This window comes from Hydractinia symbiolongicarpus, chromosome 3, assembly GCF_029227915.1.
Source record: "Hydractinia symbiolongicarpus strain clone_291-10 chromosome 3, HSymV2.1, whole genome shotgun sequence".
NCBI lineage: Eukaryota > Metazoa > Cnidaria > Hydrozoa > Anthoathecata > Hydractiniidae > Hydractinia > Hydractinia symbiolongicarpus.
In genome coordinates this window covers 18,025,730-18,044,871 of record NC_079877.1, presented here as the reverse complement: position 1 = coordinate 18,044,871, position 19,142 = coordinate 18,025,730, and the positions used below count along the sequence as shown (strand labels likewise).

The 19,142-nt window shown below is 36.8% G+C and overlaps 4 protein-coding genes across 5 annotated transcripts; all 4 read left to right on the top strand.

Annotated features, from left to right (window-relative positions):
• The first annotated feature begins 5,815 nt into the window (after nucleotides 1-5,815).
• Nucleotides 5,816-10,247, top strand: LOC130636068 (uncharacterized). Of its 2 annotated transcripts, XM_057445661.1 has the most exons (9): nucleotides 5,816-6,063; nucleotides 6,896-6,997; nucleotides 7,194-7,259; nucleotides 7,343-7,723; nucleotides 7,823-8,068; nucleotides 8,345-8,401; nucleotides 8,498-8,554; nucleotides 8,651-8,707; nucleotides 8,848-10,247. In XM_057445661.1, the coding sequence occupies exons 1-9, from the start codon at nucleotides 6,012-6,014 to the stop codon at nucleotides 10,221-10,223; spliced, it is 2,394 nt and encodes a 797-aa protein (XP_057301644.1). In that variant the 5' UTR covers nucleotides 5,816-6,011; the 3' UTR covers nucleotides 10,224-10,247. The 2 variants fall into 2 exon arrangements, with proteins under 2 accessions (XP_057301644.1, XP_057301645.1); XM_057445662.1 differs by lacking the exon at nucleotides 8,498-8,554 and having other exon boundaries at nucleotides 5,817-6,063.
• A 1,487-nt stretch (nucleotides 10,248-11,734) lies between these two features.
• On the top strand, nucleotides 11,735-13,987 carry LOC130636073 (uncharacterized). The gene is made up of 4 exons (XM_057445666.1): nucleotides 11,735-11,895; nucleotides 12,063-12,168; nucleotides 12,445-12,919; nucleotides 13,167-13,987. The coding sequence occupies exons 1-4, from the start codon at nucleotides 11,761-11,763 to the stop codon at nucleotides 13,354-13,356; spliced, it is 906 nt and encodes a 301-aa protein (XP_057301649.1). The 5' UTR covers nucleotides 11,735-11,760; the 3' UTR covers nucleotides 13,357-13,987.
• A 255-nt stretch (nucleotides 13,988-14,242) lies between these two features.
• Nucleotides 14,243-16,520, top strand: LOC130636072 (uncharacterized). Its single transcript, XM_057445665.1, has 4 exons — nucleotides 14,243-14,430; nucleotides 14,598-14,703; nucleotides 14,980-15,454; nucleotides 15,702-16,520. Exons 1-4 carry the CDS (start codon nucleotides 14,296-14,298, stop codon nucleotides 15,889-15,891), a joined length of 906 nt encoding a protein of 301 aa, XP_057301648.1. The 5' UTR covers nucleotides 14,243-14,295; the 3' UTR covers nucleotides 15,892-16,520.
• Nucleotides 16,521-16,777: 257 nt separating this feature from the next.
• LOC130636071 (uncharacterized) lies at nucleotides 16,778-19,063 on the top strand. Its single transcript, XM_057445664.1, has 4 exons — nucleotides 16,778-16,965; nucleotides 17,133-17,238; nucleotides 17,515-17,989; nucleotides 18,237-19,063. Exons 1-4 carry the CDS (start codon nucleotides 16,831-16,833, stop codon nucleotides 18,424-18,426), a joined length of 906 nt encoding a protein of 301 aa, XP_057301647.1. The 5' UTR covers nucleotides 16,778-16,830; the 3' UTR covers nucleotides 18,427-19,063.
• Nucleotides 19,064-19,142: the final 79 nt, after the last annotated feature.

Here is a 19,142-nt window from a genome sequence, read left to right as displayed (position 1 = left end):
TGAACATTTCTTCGTCTGCTCCATTTTTTTTGTTGCCTATGTGAAGTAGTGCTTCACAAAACTCCGGACAAACCCCCACTATTCTTACATAAGCGGAGAGGTGTGTACCCAATCGTCATGCACAATTCGCTTATCATAAAAAGCAGAGAGTCCCAGCTTGTTCTGCTGATACGTCACCATGCCTTGTTTGTGCACCCGGAAACCTACGTTTTTCGCTTTGTCTAAACTACCCTTCACAACCCCCATATACCTATCCCACGTTACTGCATTCTGCCTCTTTGACATTCCTTTACATGAGAACTTCGTACCCTCTCTACCCTCAACGAAGTAGCACTTGGCAGTCAATGCAATCATTCTAGACCCTATGAATTTGGGTTTGAATAACCCTCCCGCTCGACTGGAGTGTTTGTCAGCGACGAGCCATTTCGTAACATCAGTGTCATACCGCTTGAGCAGTTCATGGCGAACGACATCTCGCAGCTCTTCCCCCGAGATAGCAAAATACGCGCTATCTGTATCCATATACACGTATTCAAAGTCCCGACGTTCTACGTACTTGTCGAGAAAGTCATAATAAAATTCCAACATGCGCAACTTTGCTAATTGGTAGACGGCAATTCCACACTGATAAGCTCGATCGATACTCACCCCTTGTTAACCCCTTCTTACTTCGTACGCGTCGCCTATTTCTTCAAGATCCTCGAGATAGGGGCTCCTCATTGCCACATCGACCTTTTTTTCATTTCTCGTGAAGCTAGTATTGGCATGCCTTGCCAAGCCCTCGATCATTTTTCCATAAAAACTATTCCCTTTCAACTTGGCAGTGTCGCCCGCGATACGTTTGTCCGGGTTCTTATCAGATTGGCGTCGAGCATCGGCAATTTCTTCCGGAAACCACGCGAATGGTTTACCGCGTGAGCACTTAAGAAAACGGTAACACGCCGTGACTTTTAGCCCATGCTCTAGGTACCATTTGAGCACGGGTGTATACAGCAAGATCCTCTCGGCTTTCATCAGTCCCAAGAGTTTTTGGTTCCAGTGACACGTTTGCGCCCAGTCTTAAGCAAATACGCCCGCATGTGCTCTGGAATGGCTTCATCGGGTATCTCTTTGACCACAAATAACGGAGATATTTCGCTAAATTTGTCGTGCAGCTCGGTGGGGACTTCAATATCAACTTGCGCAAAGGCGAAAAGTGAGCCATCTAGAACGCCTTGCTCTAGAGCATCCAAGCCCTCTGTTGGTTCAGCAATCCTGACAAGCTTCTCCTTACCGCATGGGAAGTCCTGCAGCAAGGTACTCGGGTAGAGCATGTTTGCATCATAGCCTAGAATGGTCTTACATTTGCTGGGCTCGTTATAGATGTGAGGTATTATAGCTGTCACATCCCTCTCGTGGTACCTGCAAAAGACGATCGCGGGGCCACCTACCATGCCCGTTTGCAGGAGCTCATATGCCTCGTTCTTGATACACTCGTCGCACGCTTTTTTAACCTCTATGCAGGCCTTACATCGGGCTTTGACGCAATTGACTTGACATTTGTGCGTGCAGGGGTCTCCCCGTGCATACAGCTCTATTTCAGGGTTCAAGCGCAGGGATTTGTTCAGGACATAGCGCATCGATACGCCTGGTATACTCACGGCATCTTTCAAAATGTCAATTTCATCCTCGTAGTACGTGTTGCGGGTCCTGTCGACAGCCTCAACAAAGGGTACTACGTCCTCCAAGTTGTACTCGGCTAACCAATCCAGCATTGTGATGCAGCCCCTCTTGTAGAACTCATCTCGGAGCGACTGGTAATCTTCACGCGAGAGGGTGTTTTTACCGCTGAGGGTGCTATAGAAGGCCTCATGATCGACGGGGCCGACATGGTTCAACTTGTCATAGCTCGACAGCCACTCGTACGGGAACACGAGCTTCTTGAGATTGCAATCCAATGACTTGCACCAGCCCGTGTAACTCATTCCAGGCGCGAGAAAGTTTTTAATGTCTATGAATTTGAAATTTGATGTTGTGAGGAACATGTAGCTACTTTAATCTTATCCTCGTCATCATCCGCAACTTGTTCGACAAAGTACGGCTTGATCAGGTTGATGTCATACTTGCCGCTGTTAAAACCTATCACCGTCACTTGGTTCACCCACTCATTCCAAGCTTTTTGGGTTTGATCTGAAAGCATATCAAAATCATCGGGCTTGGGGTGCAGCCTTTCGACTTCTTTGACGATGCGGGCCTGCCTCTGCTCTAATTGCTCGACGAATTTCCGCACCAGCACCTTGGGGCTTTCATGCATGATGAAGGTGAGATGTTCCTGTAGACTATCATGAATGGCAACACGTACCGGGATATGCTCCGAGATGTATGTTAAATCGGCCGTTTGCTGCTGGTGTAATGGTACCAGGAGAGCTTCAAAACCAAAGACGATGAAGTGGGGGTAAGGTCGAAATTCTTTTTTGAAGAGCCTCTTAACATTTGGGGGGTTCTCGCACTCCCATGTGGTGACCAGGTTGTAGCCGAGTTTTTGGATGTGATCCTCCTTGAATTTGGTGATCTTGAAATTATTCTCATCGGCGTTGGTTCGCTGCGGTTGGCATGGGCATCCATACCACTTGCAGCCGTGATATTCATAGACTGTTTTGGTCTGAGGTTCGTATCCATCTACCCTATAGGCCTCTTGACCCATCACACGAATCACGCGTTCCCTTCCATGCCCGCAGAGCGCGTGATGTATGTGCATTTCCGACTGCTCCGCCAATGCCTCAATCTATTGGCATGCCGCATAACTGAATGCATATTGCTCGTAGAAAACCTTTTCCGATTTGCTAGGCATGCGCTTGACTTTTTTACCCCTGCAAATGATCGTTGTTTTGGCGCCTTCGCACTCGTTATTCTTGTGTCGCGTGAGGTTGTCGGATCTGGTGAAGATTTGGGTACAGGCCTCGCATTCCCAACTTTGGGTCAAAACATCCATCTTCTTGATGTAGAAGCAATGACCATGCAGCATGCTGTGATCAATTGTGTTCAACCCCTTCTTGTACTGGTTTTGACCATAGGCGAGCCGCCATGGTGCCTTGTTAGAGTTCGCTTGGGTTCAATGATCCTGATGTTGATCTTGAAGTGTTTAGCGATACCCTCCAAGTCCACGAGCTTCGTAGCAAGACCTCTTCCCGTACTCGCGTGCTAATTTGAGGGCTGCTCTTGTTAGGAACTCTGTTCCCCTTTTTACGTCGGCCCTCTCCCTTACAGCCAAGCATCTCCAAAAGCACTTGCAGATCCAGACGCTTCATTTTGCATTCTTTCATGAAGGCTTCGATTTCCGCCATGCTTGAGAGTGACTTGGAGCTCTTGGTTTTGTGGTAATCGGCTACATCGCAACAACCTCGGTAAATATCACAGCTAAAGCTGTAGACTACCTTGACGCGCATGTCTACGTGGGGGGTGTTTTTTCGCATCATAGCCTCCGTCAGTGGTTGGTTAAGGTTGTTATTGAATGGCCACGTCTTGGTGAGGTTTCCGTCTGCTACAAATTGCGCGTCATCGTCAAATATGTTTTGGATGTCCTCGATTCCCTGGTATTCAACTTCGATGGTGATCCGTTGGACCTCATCGGGAAGTGTCGAACTTCTCGAGATTTGCTCCTTCGCTTTGTTATAGTAGTAAGTAACAGTATCCCGCACGCTCCGTAGTTGATCAGCGATAGCGTCGCGAGTTGCCACTACCGGTGCTGACACGGTTTCATATAGTTTACCACTAGCTTTCCTGAACCAACTCATCTTTATTATATACAGATTTCGATTTCAATTAGCGTGGTCTTGAGTATGGGACTTCCCTCTACTCATTGCGCATGCGTATTGGGATTATCGGGTTTCGGTATTTATCGGCTTTATTTTCGGATGACGTCGGGTTTACCGGTTTCGGGAGGTAGGGGTGGAAGCGGGGTTTTTGGGGGTAGAGGTGTGAAAGGAGCGAAAAACCGGTTTTATATCCTCCTTGATACTACTACTTGCACTAATCGCTCAGCCTCTGGTGCCACTCATAGTTATTTTTTGAATATCCACAGGAATTTATTATGCAAAATGAAAAATGCTAAACAACTGTATTTGCTTTGCAGAAGTAACAATAGGCTTCATCATAATTCCTGTGAATGTTGGTTTATGAAAAATGTATTATACCTTTAATGCTATAAGCACTCCACTGGATTTGTAACACATTACACTAAGTGTCCTCAGTGTGATACAGTTTACCCTTTACTAAGTCTTAACCTGAACAGAGACTTTAGGTCTTCCAGCTCCAAGAGAATATTACTTCTGGCTATCTGGCTATACTTTCCCAAATTTTGTTATTTCAGAAAAGAAACCTGAAAATCTACAATTTATTTATGAAAAATAGGTTCCGGTACGATAAAAGAAACCTAAACATTTACAGAAATTTATTTATGAAATATCGTTTCTGTTTGTCGTGACAACATATTTAACCAACATGCAATACCTTGCATACTTAACTAGCTCTATACTCCAGGCTAGCTAGCTATCTTTATTTAAATTGACAGAATGCCTTAAAAAATCTTTTGTGTAGCTAGCTATATAAAAATAATATATTTAGCTCTTATACTTTATCACTTAATTATTAAATAACAAATGTGCCCATGGTACTAGCTAGGTAGCTTCAAATCACAAAATAAATATTATCCAGATGTGACCATCCGTCATCATCAGACATCAGAAAGGCATTTTTGTTCTTTACTTTTCATTGTAAATCTATTGAAAATCTAATCCTTGTAAATCTAATGAAAAAAAATTAAGACTTTATCTTCTTTCCCTTGCACTACTCAGGCATTTCTTTGCATGTTTTCAGTTCTAAGCCACGATTCCTTAGCTCCAACCGCGTCTCGTTCACAAGTTTCAGTGCTAGCCAATATGATGGGCAACGTCGAAGAACCCCAGGTAATTTTGAAAAAATGTGGTTCTGCCTTATGATTTTCAGATTTTTGCTGCTGATATCAGCATATTTTAGCCCTCGAGTATGGCAAGCCCTATTCACATTTATTCGATATACCTTGTATATCAACGGTACCTTCGAGAAACCCGGTTTATCGATTGAAAAACCTGGTTTATCGGACGAGTTTCCATGTTTCTCGCGAGAAACCTGGTATCTCGCTCGAAAAACCAGGTTTTTCGATCAAGCTGCCCTGCAAATGTGCACTCAGTTTATGGCTAATAGATATATTTTAAATAAAAACATTCCGCGATGACGAGAAACAAGGTTTCTCGCTCAAGAAACTTAGTTTATCAAAATTCAAAAAAAGAAGAATAAAATCAATGAGAAGAATGAAATTAATTGTCCCGCGTATTTCACTATGGGGGGTATTTATTTCTTCATCCCACATGGTTTGCTTCACAAGCTCTTTCTGCAACTTGAGAGAAGAACAGAACGTCATATCCAAAAGCAAAAGACCAAAACCACAAGAAGTATACCTGAGAGCAGGAGTTAGGAAGAAGATGCCTACTAACGGCTCACAACACCGCGGTACAGGGAGAGATTTCAGAAGAATGGTGAATTCTCCTTACTTTAGAAGTACTGGAAATTTGCCATCGTTGCCAGAAAATCCTCATAGCAACAGTCTAGGTTTGTGAAATGTTATATTAATTTTTTTGCATGTCCTGGGTGTCTTTTTTCAAACTAGAAATACACCTCTTGACATTGTTGTTGTACTCATGTGCAGTTCCTTTTACCTACCAGAAGTTGTTTGTCCTAGGTCCTACTCAGTCTGCTAAGCTGCGCTTTGTTTACCTGTACAAAACAATACAAAACAGCACATTGTTTGCAGAACAGAATAGCACGCAATACTGACACTGCAATGTGGAATGGTTTTGATTAGTTAAGATATTCATGATGCATCCATTTACTGTCAGTCCCGCACTGATACAAAGTTTTAAATGTTTCAGAAACCATTTTTTATCTAAGTGCAAGATATTTCCTTTTTAATATGTTCAGGTCTTATTTTTCCAAGAATGGAAAGGAGGGGGTTACATGGAAGAAACAGCACTTCCATCACTTCATCAGGTACATATATAAATCAGTTCTGTTTTTAAGTTTTAGAGAAGTATGCATAGATACATTTATGTAGATCTTTTTATAACTTTTCATTGCAATGTATGAATCCCTCTTTTAGCTAGAAATTATAGAGCTTTTTTAAAGGAGAACTAACGGCAAAATCTGCGCACATGTTTTTTTGTAATAAATATGTTTGTTCATATCACAAAAACAACATTGCATACCATTTTTTTCTATTTACTCTATTTTTTTGTCCAAATTTTGTCCCTAAACTTGGTCAATGGTGTTTTTTCACATTGTCCAAAGTTTCAATATTGGGCATTTTCTAGTCCCCTGTGGTTGAAAACAAACCAATGCTCAACAATCTTGAGATGTTCCTTTCTTTCAATTCAATATTTTCTAACTGTGTGGTTTTTGGGTTGCTTGCTTTTTGGGGTGCATTATGAATTATTTGAATAATTTAGCACATTATATTGGTCCACCTCACCTTGAGCTGATATTACTATCACATTGTTACGTCATAAATCTTATTAATTTACCGAATAGCGTTTCTGTGTAGCCACTGTCATGGTAGCGACCATAAGCCCCTTTTGACCAGAGCTAATAAAGGCGTAACAAATTTCACACTTCATATTGGCTTTGAAATAAACAATTTAAGCAGAACATGTCATCATTTGTTGGTTCTCCCTTAAGAAGGTGGGTTATCAGAAGGGGATTGAGGACCTGTACTGTATAATAAAAAATCCTGTTTGTGAAATTACTTCATTGCAAAATGATAGTTTTTATAAATTTATAAAAAAGAGGTTTTTAAAAGCATGATGTAATAATATTTACTTTATAGCTTTTCAACAAGATACTAATTCACAAAGTTTACCATCTTCTGCAAGTACCATTACTTCGAAATCTACAACAATATCAAACTCTTCACTTTCATCTGTATTAGGTAATGACATACACATCACCACCACTTATGAGGAATAATTTTTTTTCTTCGTTGCAACACACAAAAAAAACTTGAGTTTTGTGTGCTGTTAAGTCAAATGATAATTTTTACGTCTTCAAATTAATGCAAGATCAGTTTAAATACAGACGGTAAATGGATCTCAAATACAAGCATGATGGTATTTGTTTTGTATTAGGTTCTCAAGTTGACATGTTGTCTACACTCTCACATGCACCAGTTACACAAGATGTTGCTTCTTTTGGTAAATAGTTTGACTTTGCTATCATCACTAGGAAGCCGTTACTTCCACAATTCTCCTTGTAAAATTACACCATCTCGTTTCAGTTACCATTATGTCCAGTGTTCCAAGTTCTGGAAATGATGAAGGTGTTTCAAATGCGATGCAAAGTGTTTTGACAACGTTGCCAAAAAATAATATTACCTTTCCAGAAAATATCACATTCTCTGATGATGATGATGATGATGATGATCACTTGTTCTCTACAAACGCAGCTGCCTGCTTAAGCAACATCGAAACCTTAAGACTTCATAGTTTTAAAATTCCAGAGAAAACAAAAAAACGCAGAAAAAAAAGGGGTCCTTTACCATCTACGACAAAGGCAAAGTTTTATCATCTCCCAGACGCATCAAGAATTCCAAAATTCCGAAAACTGACAAATGGCTCTGCTGATCCTCTTTTATTAGAACATATTAATAGTGGCTACGGTAGGTTTAAGTAAAACATCCAGCAGGGTAACAAGGTAGCACTATTGCCCTACCTAACAAAGGAAAAATGACTAATAATTATGTGCATTTTATTTTTAGGTTTTCCACGTGACTGTTATAATTTCGAAAAAAAAGAGCCATGCTCAATTTCATTGTCACTTGGCCTCACAGAACAACGATTTGATGATAGGATAAGACAATACTTCCCTTTACTACCAAATATTTATTTTTTCCACACGTTGGATAGAAATAAACGACCGAAACGTGTGAATATAAAATGTCCTATAAATATAAAAAGCCTCAAGTATAACGGAGTAATAGTGATTGCATCACAATCTCTCGAAGGTATGTTGAAACCAAACTATAGGATTTGAAAATACGTTATAGTAACTTTTAGAACTAACCTTTAGAATGTTTTTTTTCTGCGCAGGTTTCATTCGGCAAATAAATTAGATTTAATTTTTAGGATTTCTGACATCTACGTGGTATTAAAATTACGTTTCATTCCATCAAACATTTCATAATGAGACACCTATATATTACTTATTTACGTATATATAAACCATTGTTGCAATATTGAAAGATCAGACGTGTATATACATGTGTTATTTGTTTGTTCAGCTCTACCTCAAAGTACAAGCAGTCTACCTGAGGCAAGTCTTTCAAACGTTTCACCAGGTGAGACTTCTTTCTTTTATATGGCTTTATCGACACAAACCATTGTTGCAATGTTGAAAGATCAGACGTGTATATATGTGTTACTTATTCGTTCAGCTCTACCTCAAAGTACAAGCACGCCATCTCAGGCAAGTCGCTTAAACGTTTCACCAGGTGAGAATTCTTTCTTTTATATGGCTTTATCGACACAAACCATTGTTGCAATGTTGAAAGATCAGACGTGTATATATGTGTTACTTATTCGTTCAGCTCTACCTCAAAGTACAAGCACGCCATCTCAGGCAAGTCGTATAAACGTTTCACCAGGTGAGACTTCTTTCATTTAAATGGCTTTATCGACAAAACATTCTTGCAATGTTGAAAAATCAGACGTGTATATACATATGTAATACTGAATGAATATTGTGTACGTCAACTTATATTTTTTTTTCTACAAATCGCTTCAGAATCACGACCCAGGATATGTGGTGTTTGTGGCTGCACATATATAGAAAACTGCATCCGATGTGAGCAGGATTTGGAATACGAGGAAAGCATCCGTGCTGATAGGGCTGCTGATATCCATAATAGCAACTACGACGTCGAATCCGACAATGAAAATACGCCGTTATGCTCAGAAGACCTACGTGCAGCCAGAGTTGCTTTTTTGACTAAAAATTCAACTGCTTCTAACAACACATTTGGCAATGATGAAGTCGAACGTTTCTTCGAACGCAGCGGCGGTGACATTGACGAACCTGAAGTCGATATAAACTATATTCCAGCTACAAGTCACAGCGAGTTTATGGAAAATGCCCTTTCTAAATTCACAGCGATTGATAAAAAAAAGAAAATTATAATTATACAAAGAGACAAATCGAAATTTTGGTCTGTATTGTTTCGCCAAAAACTCAACCTAACTACACATGCGCCATGTGTTCGATTCGCAGGAGAAGCAGGAGCAGATGCTGGAGGTCCATTGCGAGAGTTTCTCACACTATCAATGAAAAATATACCGTTGCTCTCTACCATGGTTTTCGGAGAGGAAAAGTGTCTGTGTTTCGATGCTAACACAGAATCTCTGATCGATAACAAGTATTTTTTTTTAGGGCAGCTATCTGCGTTGTCAATACTCCAGAATGGTCGTGGTCCTGAATGCTTTCACCCTGCAGTGGTGCGATCAATTTATGGCCTAAATCAACCTGCAACCATCGAGAATGTAGGAGACTATGAAATAAAAAAAACACTTGAAAACATTCAAAACGGAGATTACGACTCACTTCTAGAGAAAGGGATAAGTGTAATTAATCGCTCAGAAACTGAACTTAGACGCTTGTTCTTGATAAATAGGATAGTTCACCAGAACTATTCTAGTATACATCAATACATCTCAGGCATAAAATCTATATGCCCAGCTTTTACGGAACAACGAGCCTATCAAATTATGGAGAAGTATTTTTTGTTTTCCGACAAAGAGATCTCATATGATGATATGGTGGCTCTTTTTAATTACGAGGACCTTGATGAATGCGAAGTTGGCTCGAATCGCTTCTTAGAAATACAAGACTGTATTGTAGAGTTCGAGCTATTTCTTTCACAAGTTGATTCCGGGGAAGTGACACGCAATAATTTACCTCTACGTTTTGATCAACTCGTAGAATTTTGCACTGGTGTTGACAGGATACCACCATATGGTTTTGAAAAAAAAATCGATGTGAAGTTCAAAGATGTTTCTCTTCCAAATGCGTCAACATGCAGTTTAACACTGACTATTCCTACAAAGGAATTGAGTAAGAGAATGGCGACAGGTATCCACTTTGGTGAAGGTTTTGGTGTTGTTTGATAAGATAATTTTTTATTGGTCACACGTTTTTTTTGTATTTGTTCCTCATTATTATAACATTTGAATATTGCACCTCTCTTATAGAAAGTTCACATTTTATGTGATTCTCTGGTCACATGTTGGAAGTATAATATCGAAACTCAGCTAATAAGCCACGCGCCTTTACCGAGATTTACGGTATACTATGAAGGTCCAGAAATGAGTGAAAATTTTGCGTTTTATTCCTAATGGTATACCCGCATATTTGTTGAATCTCAACCTGACCAGCAGAAACTAGAATTTTGATGAAAAGATTTATTTGTGTGTATCTTTACAATATTGAACACTACAATATTGAACACATATATACGGGAATCCCGAGATTAAAGTCTTTCGATTTTTTTCAAACTTTGATTATATTATTGCTGATAGTAACCATATTCCTGCAAATTTCAGCTTAATACTACTTTTTATAAAGATTTTATAGCAGTTTTTACCCACGTCAGTACACTACATAGTTGTTGCGTTCAGAACTAATAGTTTCATGCTGCGCATGGACAACAATCTTCAGCTAAATAAATAACGTTCAACAAATTACAATGTGTTCTCAATGCAATGACGTCAGTCCTTTGTATTTGTATTTTTATGAATATTTTCTTTTCTTAAAAGTGCGCACTTTTAAGAAAAGAGAAGATATTAAAATGGTATACTCTATCATCGTTTTTTATAATAGTCTATATTTTATTTTCATTTTTTGTTTGTTAAACATTGTACAGTATAACAATATGACCCGTTAAGTGGGACACTCATGGGACCGATTAAATTTGTTTGTAAATATATGAAATTGAGTGTTGGATTTTGAGGTTCGAAAAGCGATACGATTTTTGACGCTACAATGCAGTGGTTTCTCAAAATATAGAAAATATTTTCTTTAAAGTCACACTTTTAAGCAAAGATTTTGGTTCAAGGGACCAGAAAATTATGTCCCACTTTGACACACTTACCCAAGATATCCCACTAAAGTGAAGTTTTTTGGTGGAATTTGATGAGGAAGTTCAAGGGAAACCGGATTTTTCCCACTTAGCAAAATTTCTACTTATCCAGGGTCCCACTTAACTTATACGGTATCTTCGTATATACGAGATCGTGTTTTTGTTATTTTTGTTGATTTTTTTCTTTACCTTTCGAAACATTTATATGATAACTTTGCTTCAATAGTTCTGAACTGACTGTTTCATTTAATTTTCCCACCTTCTCATGTCAAAAAACATTTTCCCCTTTATTTCGACTTTCGTCCAAAAGTATTTCTTAAAAAACCCCGGTGTGTGAGAAAGAAAAGTGACGAGTTTCCTGACAGCCTTCTTGTATATACAATGCTCCAACGTTCTCCTACGGCTTTCCTGAAAAGTATTTCCAACTTCCAAAAAGGTCTATCATTGCTCTTCATTTTCATTTTGTTAGCAGTTTCGCCTTAAAAGGGTATGGAAAGAATTTGATTTCTTATTAAAATCTACGAGAAATAGTTTTGATTCATACAACATTTTATTTCATTAAAGGTATGTCTTCAGCGACACCTGTATCAAGAATAAACAATATCATCAATTATATTAGACGAAACATATCGAATAATCCAGACATTCATCAAGTACACCTACTGCGCTCCACATTAGTGAATGGAAAAAGAAATCTTGAAGTTATGAGTATTTACCATTTATTTCTCTCGTTTCGAACAAAAGTGCTCTTTGTTCTCACAGTTTGTTTCCTTTTTCTTATCTATTTCCTTCAAATTCTCTCAATAATAACAGATAATTCGAGATAATTCCATATATATAATGATATATAATCAACTCATTCGTTTAGAGATTAACTAGTGCCCTGAGTCAAACAGAATATGACGACCTTCGCGCGAAGATTTCAGAATTAATGGGCGCTCTGGATAGGCGTACAAATCTGCTCCAATCAAGCGGTAATATACATTTTTAGCTTCTTTACATTTATTGATTTATTTATTTCGTTTTCGTGAACATTTATACAGGATTGTAACACTTCAATAAATAAAAATACTGTTATCAATGTGTGTCCAGTGTATATTTACATAAAAAAGTGAAAAATTTAAATGTTGAAAGCATAATGTTAAAATATACAAATGTTAATACGTAAGAGTAATGAAGTATGTAAAAAAATCAAACAGTGTGGTTCGTAAAATCGAATTGTGTTTAGTTTCACAAGATATTTTATTTAGTTACGACTGCACCTGTCAGAATGCAGGGAAGGACTAGTGGACAGCGTGGACGGCCGAGATATGCTATTCATAGCAGCAAGTTAGAAAATCTTTTGTCTATGGGGTTCACTGTTGAAAAAATCGCTAGAGAAGGTTTACTTGGTGGTACTATGCATCCAAATACTATCCACAATTTCATCAAAAAATCTCAAATCCAGTCACCAAGACAGAGGTTCGCCAACCTTAACGATAGGGAATTAACTGAAAAGATACAATCCATACATAAGGATTTCCCAAACTCTGGCGCTTTAGAAATTCAAGCTCATCTTCGAAATCAAAACATAATTGTACAGAGAGACAGAGTTAGAACCACACTATCTGCAGTTGATCCTATTGGAACAGCGACAAGGTGGAGTCAGACAATTGAACGGAGAAGCTACTACGTTCCTACTCCAAACTTTCTGTGGCATACCGACAGTCATCATAAATTGATACGGTATGTTTTTGAGTACACGTTATTGTTTTAAAATATGTTTTTATAACTTGAAAAAAGCATTGGAAAATAAAAATAAGAAACTCATTCTCAGAAACTCAACTCAATACAAAAGTGAATCTGAGGTACTGACATTTTATTATATGTATTTAAAGATAACTTCAAACTCAAGAATAAATAAGAATTTCAAGCTAAAATACAGAAAATAACTTTTCTTGTAAAAATGAAGTAATGCAAAATTTCTTTGTAGATGGAATTTTGTTATCCATGGAATTATCGATGGCTACTCAAGATTTGTACCAATGCTTAGAATATCAACAGATAACTTGGCGAAAACGGCTTTTGATTTTTTCCTGGAAAGTATAAGATCTTGTGGAATTCCTGGGAGAATGCGCGCTGATGGGGGAAGCGAATTTAACCACGTAGAATCAATGCAATGACGTCAGTCCTTTGTATTTGTATTTTTATGAATATTTTCTTTTCTTAAAAGTGCGCACTTTTAAGAAAAGAGAAGATATTAAAATGGTATACTCTATCATCGTTTTTTATAATAGTCTATATTTTATTTTCATTTTTTGTTTGTTAAACATTGTACAGTATAACAATATGACCCGTTAAGTGGGACACTCATGGGACCGATTAAATTTGTTTGTAAATATATGAAATTGAGTGTTGGATTTTGAGGTTCGAAAAGCGATACGATTTTTGACGCTACAATGCAGTGGTTTCTCAAAATATAGAAAATATTTTCTTTAAAGTCACACTTTTAAGCAAAGATTTTGGTTCAAGGGACCAGAAAATTATGTCCCACTTTGACACACTTACCCAAGATATCCCACTAAAGTGAAGTTTTTTGGTGGAATTTGATGAGGAAGTTCAAGGGAAACCGGATTTTTTCCACTTAGCAAAATTCCTACTTATCCAGGGTCCCACTTAACTTATACGGTATCTTCGTATATACGAGATCGTGTTTTTGTTATTTTTGTTGATTTTTTTCTTTACCTTTCGAAACATTTATATGATAACTTTGCTTCAATAGTTCTGAACTGACTGTTTCATTTAATTTTCCCACCTTCTCATGTCAAAAAACATTTTCCCCTTTATTTCGACTTTCGTCCAAAAGTATTTCTTAAAAAACCCCGGTGTGTGAGAAAGAAAAGTGACGAGTTTCCTGACAGCCTTCTTGTATATACAATGCTCCAACGTTCTCCTACGGCTTTCCTGAAAAGTATTTCCAACTTCCAAAAAGGTCTATCATTGCTCTTCATTTTCATTTTGTTAGCAGTTTCGCCTTAAAAGGGTATGGAAAGAATTTGATTTCTTATTAAAATCTACGAGAAATAGTTTTGATTCATACAACATTTTATTTCATTAAAGGTATGTCTTCAGCGACACCTGTATCAAGAATAAACAATATCATCAATTATATTAGACGAAACATATCGAATAATCCAGACATTCATCAAGTACACCTACTGCGCTCCACATTAGTGAATGGAAAAAGAAATCTTGAAGTTATGAGTATTTACCATTTATTTCTCTCGTTTCGAACAAAAGTGCTCTTTGTTCTCACAGTTTGTTTCCTTTTTCTTATCTATTTCCTTCAAATTCTCTCAATAATAACAGATAATTCGAGATAATTCCATATATATAATGATATATAATCAACTCATTCGTTTAGAGATTAACTAGTGCCCTGAGTCAAACAGAATATGACGACCTTCGCGCGAAGATTTCAGAATTAATGGGCGCTCTGGATAGGCGTACAAATCTGCTCCAATCAAGCGGTAATATACATTTTTAGCTTCTTTACATTTATTGATTTATTTATTTCGTTTTCGTGAACATTTATACAGGATTGTAACACTTCAATAAATAAAAATACTGTTATCAATGTGTGTCCAGTGTATATTTACATAAAAAAGTGAAAAATTTAAATGTTGAAAGCATAATGTTAAAATATACAAATGTTAATACGTAAGAGTAATGAAGTATGTAAAAAAATCAAACAGTGTGGTTCGTAAAATCGAATTGTGTTTAGTTTCACAAGATATTTTATTTAGTTACGACTGCACCTGTCAGAATGCAGGGAAGGACTAGTGGACAGCGTGGACGGCCGAGATATGCTATTCATAGCAGCAAGTTAGAAAATCTTTTGTCTATGGGGTTCACTGTTGAAAAAATCGCTAGAGAAGGTTTACTTGGTGGTACTATGCATCCAAATACTATCCACAATTTCATCAAAAAATCTCAAATCCAGTCACCAAGACAGAGGTTCGCCAACCTTAACGATAGGGAATTAACTGAAAAGATACAATCCATACATAAGGATTTCCCAAACTCTGGCGCTTTAGAAATTCAAGCTCATCTTCGAAATCAAAACATAATTGTACAGAGAGACAGAGTTAGAACCACACTATCTGCAGTTGATCCTATTGGAACAGCGACAAGGTGGAGTCAGACAATTGAACGGAGAAGCTACTACGTTCCTACTCCAAACTTTCTGTGGCATACCGACAGTCATCATAAATTGATACGGTATGTTTTTGAGTACACGTTATTGTTTTAAAATATGTTTTTATAACTTGAAAAAAGCATTGGAAAATAAAAATAAGAAACTCATTCTCAGAAACTCAACTCAATACAAAAGTGAATCTGAGGTACTGACATTTTATTATATGTATTTAAAGATAACTTCAAACTCAAGAATAAATAAGAATTTCAAGCTAAAATACAGAAAATAACTTTTCTTGTAAAAATGAAGTAATGCAAAATTTCTTTGTAGATGGAATTTTGTTATCCATGGAATTATCGATGGCTACTCAAGATTTGTACCAATGCTTAGAATATCAACAGATAACTTGGCGAAAACGGCTTTTGATTTTTTCCTGGAAAGTATAAGATCTTGTGGAATTCCTGGGAGAATGCGCGCTGATGGGGGAAGCGAATTTAACCACGTAGAATCAATGCAATGACGTCAGTCCTTTGTATTTGTATTTTTATGAATATTTTCTTTTCTTAAAAGTGCGCACTTTTAAGAAAAGAGAAGATATTAAAATGGTATACTCTATCATCGTTTTTTATAATAGTCTATATTTTATTTTCATTTTTTGTTTGTTAAACATTGTACAGTATAACAATATGACCCGTTAAGTGGGACACTCATGGGACCGATTAAATTTGTTTGTAAATATATGAAATTGAGTGTTGGATTTTGAGGTTCGAAAAGCGATACGATTTTTGACGCTACAATGCAGTGGTTTCTCAAAATATAGAAAATATTTTCTTTAAAGTCACACTTTTAAGCAAAGATTTTGGTTCAAGGGACCAGAAAATTATGTCCCACTTTGACACACTTACCCAAGATATCCCACTAAAGTGAAGTTTTTTGGTGGAATTTGATGAGGAAGTTCAAGGGAAACCGGATTTTTTCCACTTAGCAAAATTCCTACTTATCCAGGGTCCCACTTAACTTATACGGTATCTTCGTATATACGAGATCGTGTTTTTGTTATTTTTGTTGATTTTTTTCTTTACCTTTCGAAACATTTATATGATAACTTTGCTTCAATAGTTCTGAACTGACTGTTTCATTTAATTTTCCCACCTTCTCATGTCAAAAAACATTTTCCCCTTTATTTCGACTTTCGTCCAAAAGTATTTCTTAAAAAACCCCGGTGTGTGAGAAAGAAAAGTGACGAGTTTCCTGACAGCCTTCTTGTATATACAATGCTCCAACGTTCTCCTACGGCTTTCCTGAAAAGTATTTCCAACTTCCAAAAAGGTCTATCATTGCTCTTCATTTTCATTTTGTTAGCAGTTTCGCCTTAAAAGGGTATGGAAAGAATTTGATTTCTTATTAAAATCTACGAGAAATAGTTTTGATTCATACAACATTTTATTTCATTAAAGGTATGTCTTCAGCGACACCTGTATCAAGAATAAACAATATCATCAATTATATTAGACGAAACATATCGAATAATCCAGACATTCATCAAGTACACCTACTGCGCTCCACATTAGTGAATGGAAAAAGAAATCTTGAAGTTATGAGTATTTACCATTTATTTCTCTCGTTTCGAACAAAAGTGCTCTTTGTTCTCACAGTTTGTTTCCTTTTTCTTATCTATTTCCTTCAAATTCTCTCAATAATAACAGATAATTCGAGATAATTCCATATATATAATGATATATAATCAACTCATTCGTTTAGAGATTAACTAGTGCCCTGAGTCAAACAGAATATGACGACCTTCGCGCGAAGATTTCAGAATTAATGGGCGCTCTGGATAGGCGTACAAATCTGCTCCAATCAAGCGGTAATATACATTTTTAGCTTCTTTACATTTATTGATTTATTTATTTCGTTTTCGTGAACATTTATACAGGATTGTAACACTTCAATAAATAAAAATACTGTTATCAATGTGTGTCCAGTGTATATTTACATAAAAAAGTGAAAAATTTAAATGTTGAAAGCATAATGTTAAAATATACAAATGTTAATACGTAAGAGTAATGAAGTATGTAAAAAAATCAAACAGTGTGGTTCGTAAAATCGAATTGTGTTTAGTTTCACAAGATATTTTATTTAGTTACGACTGCACCTGTCAGAATGCAGGGAAGGACTAGTGGACAGCGTGGACGGCCGAGATATGCTATTCATAGCAGCAAGTTAGAAAATCTTTTGTCTATGGGGTTCACTGTTGAAAAAATCGCTAGAGAAGGTTTACTTGGTGGTACTATGCATCCAAATACTATCCACAATTTCATCAAAAAATCTCAAATCCAGTCACCAAGACAGAGGTTCGCCAACCTTAACGATAGGGAATTAACTGAAAAGATACAATCCATACATAAGGATTTCCCAAACTCTGGCGCTTTAGAAATTCAAGCTCATCTTCGAAATCAAAACATAATTGTACAGAGAGACAGAGTTAGAACCACACTATCTGCAGTTGATCCTATTGGAACAGCGACAAGGTGGAGTCAGACAATTGAACGGAGAAGCTACTACGTTCCTACTCCAAACTTTCTGTGGCATACCGACAGTCATCATAAATTGATACGGTATGTTTTTGAGTACACGTTATTGTTTTAAAATATGTTTTTATAACTTGAAAAAAGCATTGGAAAATAAAAATAAGAAACTCATTCTCAGAAACTCAACTCAATACAAAAGTGAATCTGAGGTACTGACATTTTATTATATGTATTTAAAGATAACTTCAAACTCAAGAATAAATAAGAATTTCAAGCTAAAATACAGAAAATAACTTTTCTTGTAAAAATGAAGTAATGCAAAATTTCTTTGTAGATGGAATTTTGTTATCCATGGAATTATCGATGGCTACTCAAGATTTGTACCAATGCTTAGAATATCAACAGATAACTTGGCGAAAACGGCTTTTGATTTTTTCCTGGAAAGTATAAGATCTTGTGGAATTCCTGGGAGAATGCGCGCTGATGGGGGAAGCGAATTTAACCACGTAGAATCAATGCAATGACGTCAGTCCTTTGTATTTGTATTTTTATGAATATTTTCTTTTCTTAAAAGTGCGCACTTTTAAGAAAAGAGAAGATATTAAAATGGTATACTCTATCATCGTTTTTTATAATAGTCTATATTTTATTTTCATTTTTTGTTTGTTAAACATTGTACAGTATAACAATATGACCCGTTAAGTGGGACACTCATGGGACCGATTAAATTTGTTTGTAAATATATGAAATTGAGTGTTGGATTTTGAGGTTCGAAAAGCGATACGATTTTTGACGCTACAATGCAGTGGTTTCTCAAAATATAGAAAATATTTTCTTTAAAGTCACACTTTTAAGCAAAGATTTTGGTTCAAGGGACCAGAAAATTATGTCCCACTTTGACACACTTACCCAAGATATCCCACTAAAGTGAAGTTTTTTGGTGGAATTTGATGAGGAAGTTCAAGGGAAACCGGATTTTTCCCACTTAGCAAAATTCCTACTTATCCAGGGTCCCACTTAACTTATACGGTATCTTCGTATATACGAGATCGTGTTTTTGTTATTTTTGTTGATTTTTTTCTTTACCTTTCGAAACATTTATATGATAACTTTGCTTCAATAGTTCTGAACTGACTGTTTCATTTAATTTTCCCACCTTCTCATGTCAAAAAACATTTTCCCCTTTATTTCGACTTTCGTCCAAAAGTATTTCTTAAAAAACCCCGGTGTGTGAGAAAGA

Excerpts from the sequence above, each read along its gene's own strand:
- LOC130636073 (XM_057445666.1), top strand. The coding sequence starts at position 11,761 with ATGTCTTCAGCGACACCTGTATCAAGAATAAACAATATCATCAATTAT. Across the intron at positions 12,169-12,444 it reads AAATCTGCTCCAATCAAGCG|TTACGACTGCACCTGTCAGA; the intron begins GTAATATACATT and ends TATTTTATTTAG. Across the intron at positions 12,920-13,166 it reads AGTCATCATAAATTGATACG|ATGGAATTTTGTTATCCATG; the intron begins GTATGTTTTTGA and ends ATTTCTTTGTAG.
- LOC130636072 (XM_057445665.1), top strand. The coding sequence starts at position 14,296 with ATGTCTTCAGCGACACCTGTATCAAGAATAAACAATATCATCAATTAT. Across the intron at positions 14,431-14,597 it reads ATGGAAAAAGAAATCTTGAA|AGATTAACTAGTGCCCTGAG; the intron begins GTTATGAGTATT and ends TCATTCGTTTAG. Across the intron at positions 14,704-14,979 it reads AAATCTGCTCCAATCAAGCG|TTACGACTGCACCTGTCAGA; the intron begins GTAATATACATT and ends TATTTTATTTAG.
- LOC130636071 (XM_057445664.1), top strand. The coding sequence starts at position 16,831 with ATGTCTTCAGCGACACCTGTATCAAGAATAAACAATATCATCAATTAT. Across the intron at positions 16,966-17,132 it reads ATGGAAAAAGAAATCTTGAA|AGATTAACTAGTGCCCTGAG; the intron begins GTTATGAGTATT and ends TCATTCGTTTAG. Across the intron at positions 17,239-17,514 it reads AAATCTGCTCCAATCAAGCG|TTACGACTGCACCTGTCAGA; the intron begins GTAATATACATT and ends TATTTTATTTAG.
- LOC130636068 (XM_057445661.1), top strand. The coding sequence starts at position 6,012 with ATGGAAAGGAGGGGGTTACATGGAAGAAACAGCACTTCCATCACTTCA. Across the intron at positions 6,064-6,895 it reads CACTTCCATCACTTCATCAG|CTTTTCAACAAGATACTAAT; the intron begins GTACATATATAA and ends TTTACTTTATAG. Across the intron at positions 8,555-8,650 it reads TCGCTTAAACGTTTCACCAG|CTCTACCTCAAAGTACAAGC; the intron begins GTGAGAATTCTT and ends TTATTCGTTCAG.